Below are 9,784 nucleotides of genomic sequence, written 5' to 3'. Positions count from 1 at the left end.
CAAGTTTAAAGAGACCCCAAAATCAGGCACCTTGGACAGATCGATCCCCACACCCCATCCTGTGAGAAGCTGTCGTGTGCCATTCAGCAGGGGGCAACCTCCGCGGGTCAGAGCCCATGGCACGGGTGGGCTGTTTGCTGTGGTATGTTGTTCAGGCACAGAAATATAACACAGTAAGATTTAGGACGGTATCTCAGGGGGCAGGCATGGGTACCCAGAGCCATCCCGGCAGTGAGTGCACAGTGACAATTTCATTGCTGCCAGTTCCCTGGGCAGGTAACCCTTGAGGTGTATTTATTTAGTGGGAGCAGTGCCTGAGCCTGTGGCACGGATTTGGCATTTCTGGATGCCCCAAACCTTAAAACCTTCTTCCACACTTCCTTGGCACTGGGTCGGGCAGCATCCCACTAAGCAGATCCAGGCTGGGATCCCCCCGATGCCACAGGAGCGGGGTACGCTTCCTCCCATTCCCGGTTCCCTCTCCCTTGCCGCTCTCGGACAGCCACATCGGGGACCCCCGGTGCCGGAGGGGACCCCGGAGCGGGATTTGCCCCCCTGCCGTGCTCGTGATGCGGGGGACGGCGGCGGCGCCCGGCCCCGCCCGGTGCCCCTCCCGGGGCAGGGCGCAGGCGGAGGTTTGGCGGGGGGGGGGCCGGGGCTGACGAGGCGTGATCGCCCAAGGCCCCTCCTGCCTGCCGGGGAAGCCTTAAAACACCCCGGCGAGGCGCGGAGTCCCGCACTCGGGAGCCCCGACCCACGGGCAAGAAGCGCCAAGCCTCGCCCGGATCCGCTCCGCTGCGACCGCCGCCGTGAGTAGCGCGACGGGGTGGGCACGGGCACGGGGCCGGGGGTCGCGGGGCTGCTGCCGGGGGTCGGCCGCGCTGCTCTGCCGTCGAGGCGGGCGCTGACGGCCGCTCTCCTCCGCTCGTCGTCCAGATGCAGGGCACCATGAGGCTGTGGGTGTCGGTGCTGACTTTCGCCCTGTCGCTGCTGGTCTGCCTGGGGACGCTGGCAGAAGCGTACCCCTCCAAACCGGACAGCCCCGGCGAGGACGCTCCCGCAGAGGACATGGCCAGATACTACTCGGCTCTGAGGCACTACATCAACCTCATCACCAGGCAGAGGTAGGTGGCGGGCCCTGCAGCGTCCCCTTCCCCGCTCGCTGGGCTGCCCTTCTCCTGGGGCGAGGCGGGAGGGAGGGGAGTGAGATGCCCCTCGCGGCCGGGGGTCTCACCTCAATTCCTTCAGGAAAACCGCCGGCGAGGGCAGGATGTGGATCCTTGGATCTGGAGGTGGATTTCCACCTGCCTCGACGCTGCCTCCTCTCCTTCAGCCCTTTCTGGCACCTGGCACGCACGGGCTGGTGGACAGGAGCACGGCCACAGGGCAGCGGGCGTGGGGAGAGTCCCCCTCAAAATTGAGAGAAAATGTAACTAACCCTGGGGAGGATGAGGCAGGGCAGTACGAGCTGTTTCACTCTGTTGTCGCTGCCACTGACTAGTGAAGGTTTCACTGGGAAAAAGTGCCCTTTGCTGAGAAGTTGTAGGAGTGGAAACGCTTTGTCAGCTACTTAATAGAGCAGTGAATGCCAGAAACCCCAGTAGTCTGACAAAAACTCTCTCAAGACCATAAACAAGAACTTGAGCCCAAGCCGAAAGAGAAGAGTGTGACCCAAAGCTGCCTTGCCCCATGCTGGCGTTCTGAGGGTCGCTGTGCTGCTTAAAGGGGTGCTGAAGGCTGAGGCTGAGAAAAGTTAGCATTGTGCTATAAAATTATTTTCTTTGGGAACATCTGTCCACTTTAGACTGATTAATAGAAGCATTCCCTGAGGTCCCTAAACTGTGCGTGACACAGAAGACCTTTGGTATATTTGTCTATTTGTTTAATATCAAAACCAGATGAGAGATCTATAATAACACTTGCATTTGTCCCTGTAGAAGTCTGAAGAGTTAAATCAGAAGGGAGGCTATGGTGTAGCTGAGAGCTTTCCCAGCAAACCCATGACATTGTCTGCTTGTGCGCTAATACCATAACAGAGATGAGGAGGCTGATAACATTATGGTTCTTCAGTCCTGGACTTTTAAAGCAATATTCACAGCTGTTTGTGTGTGCAGTGTGTTTCTGTGCGTTGCACTGTGCTCTTGTAACTTTTTGTCAGATGACTGCTAAAATAATCTGTTCCTGCTGCTGTCCCTTTCTCTTGCATGCACTGGGATCTCTAGGCTGGTTTCATATCTCCACCTTTTTTTGATTCTGTTTCTGATTTAAAAGGTACAAGGCTGAACAACCCCCTCCTTCTATATTCATCCTCCACTATAGAAATGAAGAATCATAGAATCATACTATGACTTAGGTCAGAGGGGACCTAAAATATCTAGCTCCAACCTCCTGCCATGAGCAGGGCTGCCAACCACTAGATCAAGTGCTTGCTTTAACTTTGCATGGCTTTCTTTGCTTATGACTTGGCTGCAAGTACACAGCTCAAAGACTGAGACTGCTTTCACTTGTATTTAGGCTCTGAAATGAACGGAATAGTTATTGTTGGCTATAGACAAAACAATTCAGAATTTCAGTTTCCTCATTCAGGTTCCATCAATCCAGTATTGACCTGGATTTAAAAGAAAACCGACAGATAAAATCACAACAACGACAACTTGATTTTAAAGCTGTCTAGAAAGCTTAACTTGAAAACAAACACTCCAACAACCAGAATTGTGCTCTTTCTGTTCTGCGGTGAATTAGCAGCAGAGAAATAAGGTGACAGAGCTCTTACTTCAGCAGTGACAGTTACTTGCAAAATGAATTGCTGTCTTGATAAGCATTCTGATGTAAACATGTGCATCACTTGCTCTGTTCCAGCAGAGGTGCTTAGAGCCATCTCTCGCTAAAGTGTTTGGCCCTGCCCTTGGTGCTTGTTCAGCCAGCCCTGTGGTGGGGAGGTGGCAGGGCCCAGGCTCACCCCATGGGAGCAGGCCGCTGGGGCTGGGCCAGGTCCACAAGCTGCTTGTTGTGGGACGGGCAGCAAGGATTGGGAGCAGTGCTTTTTTGTCTCTTCAGTTCATCTGTCTACTCTTGTTTGACATTTATGTGATCATGAACAACCTTCTGGCTCAGCCTTCTGCTTCTGGCATTTGAGTGTCATTCTCTGTGAGTGACCAGGATCCACCCCTGCTACTGTGAAGCTCCTTCCAAACTCTCCTTCTCTTCTTGAATTCTGCTCTTGTCTGCATGGCTGCTTTGCTCTCTCTCTCCTTTAGGGTTCTTCTCCTTCACATCCCATCTCATTTGGCTTAGTCATATGCATATGTCCGCTTTGTACTCCTGTGAGATGATCTGAGGGAAATAGATACCTGTTGCACTCCAGGCCTGCTTCAGACTTCTCATTTCAGATGAAATCCATTGTTTACAAGGTTCCAGATCTTCACTGATGGTGAAGAGAACCTAAGGTGACCAGCACAGCTGCAGACTCCTACACTGCAGGTGTCCACGTCTTTGCATTAATCCCACTTCTGTCCTCAAAAATGTCCCGTGTCCTCGCCTCATACCCCTGTGCTGCACTGCTTGAGAGCTTTCTTCAGAGCCCAGCTTTCTTTGAATCTTTTCTCCTGCTCCTTGGTGCTACCTGCATGCTCTGTAACCAACAGGCCCTCTTTCTTTCATGTTTTCCAAACACCAAAAAAAAGCATGGATTTCTGTTTGTGTTGTCTCAGTGCTGTCCATCAAAGACACAGAGCAAGCATGAAGCAGCTGAAAGAAGAGAGAAGGCTTTGCTTTCACAACTGCTCATGACCTCTTTGTATTATGGTTGTAACATGGTTGTTTCCCAGCAGCAAAATTATGAAGTAGACTGGAAGCTTTGGTACCTGATGTAGGAAGAACAGCTGCTCTTTGGTCACACCAGTTGGTGCATCCAAGGAACCCCTGATGTGTAGCTTTGCTGTTTCAGGACAAGGTGGGGCTGTCCTGTATAGGTAGCAGCACTGGTCTCGCCATGCTGGAGGGACTCATATAATGCTTGTGTCTCCAAAAGAGTCTTCTTCACTGTTTGAGCAAATCTCTGATTAATGAAGGTTTCTACCTATTTCTTGCTCAGAGAAAACTTTACAAGAGGTGAGTGAGACTTTTTGCCCAAACGTGAGCTGCTGGAGCAAGCTGTTGGATTTGTTAAATAAATTTCTTAAAAAACAATGGCAAATTAGATTACCCCTCAGTTGAAGCCGTGGTCATATCCTTATTAATTGGAGTAGGGAACAGGAAAGAAATCCCTTTATGGTGATTGAGTGCATGGCTTTTTATTTAGCATCATGCTTGATTGCATTATTGTAATAGTATTTAACCTTTCAGTCAGTTTAGATTGAGAAATTTGTTTTAAAAATCTGAATTTGATACTTTGTCTTTCTGGACCAAATATGATGTTCTAAAATGATTAAGGTGAGGCAGTAATACAAAGAGAAATAAAATGATAAAGTGAGAAATATGTCCAGTTTTCAGGAAAATAAGACATCAATTGATAAAACTTGCCCGCCTCCCCAGAATTAGATTAAGCCATTGGAGAACTATCTTGATAGCAAGGGATAAAATGTAAGTCTTTGATGGCACCTTTGACTTCTCTGGAGCTAGAATTTCGCTCAAGTGATGTTCACAAAGCTATTATCTGTTAATGTACTTTGTGATTCAGACTAATTACATACACAAGTTACAAACCATGATCTTAATTCTTTCCAACCTAGGGAGCGTTTGGTTACAGTTATCACAGGTAATCTAATGAGTTGTTATGGTGAGTGAGTGTCTCTCAAGCTGGCTGTTTGGTGGTGTTTCTGTTTTCTGAGAGAAAGAGAGCAAATTCTTTCCTAGAATGAAGAATTGCTGTATTTTAACGGTTGAACAAACTGTTGGTAAAATATCCCTGATTTAAAAAAAAGAAACAACAAGCAAATAGACAGCCATTGTGTAAGTATAAGACAAAAGTAGCAGATGATATCCTGTTCAACCAAAGAAGAACTCTGATTCTGATAGGTCCATAACCATGGAGTGGTTATTGCCTTGGGACAGCTCAGTTTTTATCACCTAATCTAGTATGTAGTGGGCACCTCCAAATGTACTAGCTAGCTTTTAAAAATCTTGGCCAGTTCTTCAGACACAATGGCATGCATGAATTTTGCATACTGTTCATATAATAGATAAATTTGACTCTACATTCATGTAATTTCTAATGAAGGATACAACAGAATGTAAAAGAATGAGAAACTTAATGAGATGATGGAACTGGGTTTGTAAGCAAGAATGACATGCTCAGGAGTCTTGTCATGCACTGCTTCCTCCTTCAGTAAGGATCAAGGCCCTAAAATATCCAGGAACATCCATCGAATTGAAAAACATAGAATTGCTCAATACTATCAGGTAACAATTGTCAAAACTATATATTGAAAGAAATACTGAAGAACATTTTCTAATATGAGTAGATCAATTTAATTAAAATACTTGTTGTAAAGTTGTTTTTATATCAGTTGTATTTAGTTTTTTTTTCTGTTTAATAGTTCTCTGCTTAATCTTCATTATTAAATATCAAGATAAATAAAAACATACTTCTTTTCTTTTTTCTTAGGTACGGAAAGAGATCAAGCCCAGAGACACTGATCTCAGACCTCTTGTTGAGGGAAAGCACAGAAAACATTCCTAGATCCCGGTATGTTTGAAGAAGTTTTATAGTGGCTTTCATTTCTAACTTAGATTTAACAGTCCTATTTGTTATCAATAAACATGTTCCATAGGGAGAAAACACATGCCACCAACAGCTGGATAAACATATTCTTACAAACATTTTCAACTTCTTTCTTAAGAACTAGAATCATCCTATCAATGCAAGAAATGCTTTCCCAGGTACAATTTAGTCCAAGCTCCTTGTTTCCTGATTTTGGGAGCAGGCAGAACCTGCTGGCTGAAGGAGGGGAAGCATTCTGTAAGTCTTGCCCTTTACTGGGCTTTATTGCACAGAATTGTGCACTGATGCCTGATGATGATTCGCTTACATATTGAATCCCCAAAGATGGCATATTTTTATTTATTTCCTACTCCACAAGTTGACATTTTTCCCCTTTAAAGAGGCGTGATGAGTGATAAATGTGCAGATATGTTTATTTACAAATGCAAAGCTACGACTGCTCTTTAAAATACAGTATTTCACACTTGTTTTGTACCTAATGTTTCATAAAGTGTGGGAAAAAGGCCTTTGTATTTCCACTTGCACTTGGTTTGAAAGAACAGTGGTGTTTTGAACAGCACTGGAATTTCAAATGTATAATATGTAATTAAGTAATGACACTGAAGTTACAATGTAAGATACTATAGTAGTGACCACAATTTACACAGCTGCGAAAATTTTCCCTTAATCTTCCTATGCTGAAGAAGTAAATATAGGGGGTTTTATTTTTATTTTGTTGTAAAAGAAAACATTCATTTCAGTCACAAAAAATCATGAATAAGCTCAGTTTAGGTCTTTACTGAAAGTATGAAGCTTGCTGCTAACACTGCTGCAGGAATAAACGTTTTGTGCAACACTCATCTCAGGAGTCCCCAAGCTCTGCACTTCCATCCATTGTGCGAAAGCTCGATTAAACTAGTTAAATAATTAACTGTAATAGTGTGTAGCAGTGGACTTTGGGGATTATGATGTCACCAAGAGGTGACCAAAACTCTGCTGTCAGTGGAGTGTCCATCAGTTTTGCGGATCCATGGGTAGGAAGAATGTTGACTTATGGTTTGATGACTAACCACAGCTGTTGGGAAATGGTTTTATCTGCATATGCTTATGTAAAAAACTGCATGGAGTACATTGAAATGCTTGAGACTGTTTTGTGTTTTGTAATGAGAAGGCAGAACCCTCACATAATGGGAAATTTCCGCTGCCATGAATTTGAAGCAACACAGAGGGTAGTACAAAGTCTAATACTGTCTGTAATTTTCCCCCCTTTACAACAAAATTTTATGGTTGTTATTGTTTCAATAATGCTATTTATAACACGCCAGGGAGCTAAGACTCATGACCGAAACAACAAACAAGTCTGCATTTAAGATCAAGAATTGATGAGAAACAGATTTTTATCTCATACCCCCCTGTAACAGCTCTTTAAACTGAGAAAAAAAGCATGTTTGTCATTCGTTGATGACAATTATGTGAGTACTGGGAACAATGATGTTTAGTTTCCTATGGATATGTTTTCTAGGATAAAACACAGTATGGATTCTTCACCCCACTCCAGCTTTTACCCCCATGTGAGGATATAATCATGTCTTTCTATCCAGCCCTGAGTTTGATGACACATCCAGAGCTTACTCTCTCCAAGACATCAGTACCTTTCTCTGACTTAGTGGAAATTTTCCAGCGGGTTTGAGAACTGATAGCAAAACTAGGAGAGCCCCACAGGTTGGACACACATCAAATGTGCCCAAGTACAGTGTGTCTGTATAAGCATTCCTCCTAGAGAAAACTACGCTAAATGAATTAAAGGCAAACTGGTATTATTTTAAACTTAATGATATTCTAAAACATCATATATCTTGGATGACATATTTCATGCAATCTCTGAAACTGAACACTGAGGTACTAAGAAACAGCTTAACTGTGTTCAGCATGTCTGGCTGAATTCAGCACTTCACTTTTGCTGACTAAAATATGTCTTGTAGCGTAAGCATATGTCAGAGCATCCAAAAAATGTTTAATGATTTTCTCACAGAAATCAAGTGAAAGTTAGGAAGTTACAGAATTGAAAAAAGGAGGTGCTTTGACCTGAGTAAAAGTAAGTTCTTATAACAAAAAAGTGAGATGATGTTTTTCTGATCTAGTGGATCCTGTGGAGTTCTGACTCAATAACAGTATGCATTCTGCTTCTATGAAACTCAAGTATCTCATGTGAAGGAGCTGTTGAGGCTCCTTGTGTAGTCAACAGGAGAGGTGGATCTGTCTCATATGAGCCATTCCATCCTCAAATGGGCAGGCTTAACTACCCTCTCAGGGTGTTGGTGTCTCTCCAGTGACTGTAGAGGCAGATTAGATGGTTAGTTAAGACTAGCCACCCAATATTTAGATGGCAGAAATTATGGAAAATCTATTTCCATGTATCTCTCTCCATATTCAGTGGTAACTTGTCGAATATCTTTCTGTGTAGCCAGAATAAGCAGAGAATGACTAGATCAAATCCTGCTCTCAGAACTGCTTTCAACATATATTTCAAATGTTTGATGCTAAGCAGTGGAATACAATGATAACATATTGGATAGTTACTTCAGTTTTGTTTGAAGACACTGAAAGCACGATGTGGCTTTGTTTGGCTCCATTCTCTTTGGAAACTGATTACTCCTGATTAAAAGCTAAAAAGCTCTCTTAAAATACATGTGTGTTTCAATATAGTTTACAAGACTTTTGATCATCCAAGGTTCATCTGTTTTGATGGGAATCTTGTGCTGCAAATGTGGGTATGTATTCCTTATTGGTGCTATTATTAAAATGAAAATTTTAAGTAGTTGTAACTCTGGATTTCCCAGAAAGAACTTTAAAATGTGTTTAATAGGTTTCTATTCATAATATGTTTCAGGTTTGAAGACCCTTCGATGTGGTGATGGGATTTTCAGCACACCATCCAAATTTTTCCTAGTTTTCAATTCATACTTCACTCCTCTGAAGCAAATCATAGCATCATTCCCAGTGCATGCAGCCATTGTACTGAACTCTGTAGAGTTTTTCCTTCATCATATTTGTATATACTTTTATTTAAATAAATTATTTGTGCATTCCAAAATACAACATACTAAATGAAAACAAGCAATGTTGTCATTGATATAGCAAAGAATTGTTTTAAACTATTAAAACTGAATTATAACCTCCCTACAGTCTAAAGAGGTATGGACAACAGTAGTATCACAGTTATTACAGTAATTAGTGTGCAAAGACACCATTTGTGGTAGCATCAAACTGCACTTAGCTGCTTGATTTACCCCAAATTGTTTAAAGTAATTCATTGTGTGCTAAATAATTTAGGAAAATAATATTCTGAGCGATTTTTAATAGTCACCATACTGAAAACTTAGTATTGACACTGACAGATATTCAGATGAACAGCATTTTTGAAATACAAAGCAATGAAGTGCTGGCTTAATTCTTCTAACTTCTCAAAACTGGTTTGAAGCTTGGGTGTAAGCTTGAATTAGGAATTTTACATGAAACAGATACCTTTGTTTTGGCAATATGCAGAGCAGCAGAAAGCAAGATTTAAAGTAACTCATAAATCAGGACAATTTTACAGCCATACTGCCTAAGTTGATTGGCATGCTGCTTAATCAAAGGAATACTCTTGTAAATCACATGCCTTTGGGTACCTGCACTCTGAGCACTACTCTCATTTGGAGTCTTTCACATTTTTGTTTCCACAAGAAAGTTCCTGGAACAGGGATATGGGGAACTGTCTTCAGGTTTTCATTTTGATTAATTTCATCATGAATCTAGTGAGGAGTTACTTAGATACTGTTTTTATTCAAGTAACATGATGTGATGGCAGCATATGATTTTAATTCACACAAACTCATCTTGCAGTGTGGTTGTATGCAGCATGACACAAATGCTGGTTCTTCATTCCTGCTTCAGGAACAAATTCTTATCTTTAGACACTTGGACTGGACATTGTATAATAAAGCACATAAAAAGTTCCAAGTTGGAAAGGAGTCAGCATGAAGATTTAGTACATTTACATCTCGTTCCTGCTGTACAAATGTTTTCATGTGGCTGTTACCT

At 42.7% G+C, this 9,784-nt stretch overlaps 1 protein-coding gene across 1 annotated transcript; it reads left to right on the top strand.

The window, feature by feature from the left end:
- The first annotated feature begins 661 nt into the window (after positions 1–661).
- On the top strand, positions 662–8,767 carry NPY (neuropeptide Y). The gene is made up of 4 exons (XM_031590117.2): positions 662–809; positions 937–1,124; positions 5,606–5,686; positions 8,592–8,767. The coding sequence occupies exons 2-4, from the start codon at positions 937–939 to the stop codon at positions 8,614–8,616; spliced, it is 294 nt and encodes a 97-aa protein (XP_031445977.1). The 5' UTR covers positions 662–809; the 3' UTR covers positions 8,617–8,767.
- The last annotated feature ends 1,017 nt before the right edge of the window (positions 8,768–9,784 follow it).

Source organism: Phasianus colchicus, chromosome 6, assembly GCF_987193195.1.
Source record: "Phasianus colchicus chromosome 6, bPhaCol1.hap1.1, whole genome shotgun sequence".
Taxonomy (NCBI): domain Eukaryota; kingdom Metazoa; phylum Chordata; class Aves; order Galliformes; family Phasianidae; genus Phasianus; species Phasianus colchicus.
Note: the sequence above shows the minus strand (reverse complement) of the source record. Positions and strands in the feature narration are given on the sequence as shown.

Coding starts and splice junctions, on each gene's coding strand:
- NPY (XM_031590117.2), top strand. CDS start 937: ATGCAGGGCACCATGAGGCTGTGGGTGTCGGTGCTGACTTTCGCCCTG. Junction 1,125..5,605: donor AACCTCATCACCAGGCAGAG/GTAGGTGGCGGG, acceptor CTTTTTTCTTAG/GTACGGAAAGAGATCAAGCC. Junction 5,687..8,591: donor GAAAACATTCCTAGATCCCG/GTATGTTTGAAG, acceptor AATATGTTTCAG/GTTTGAAGACCCTTCGATGT.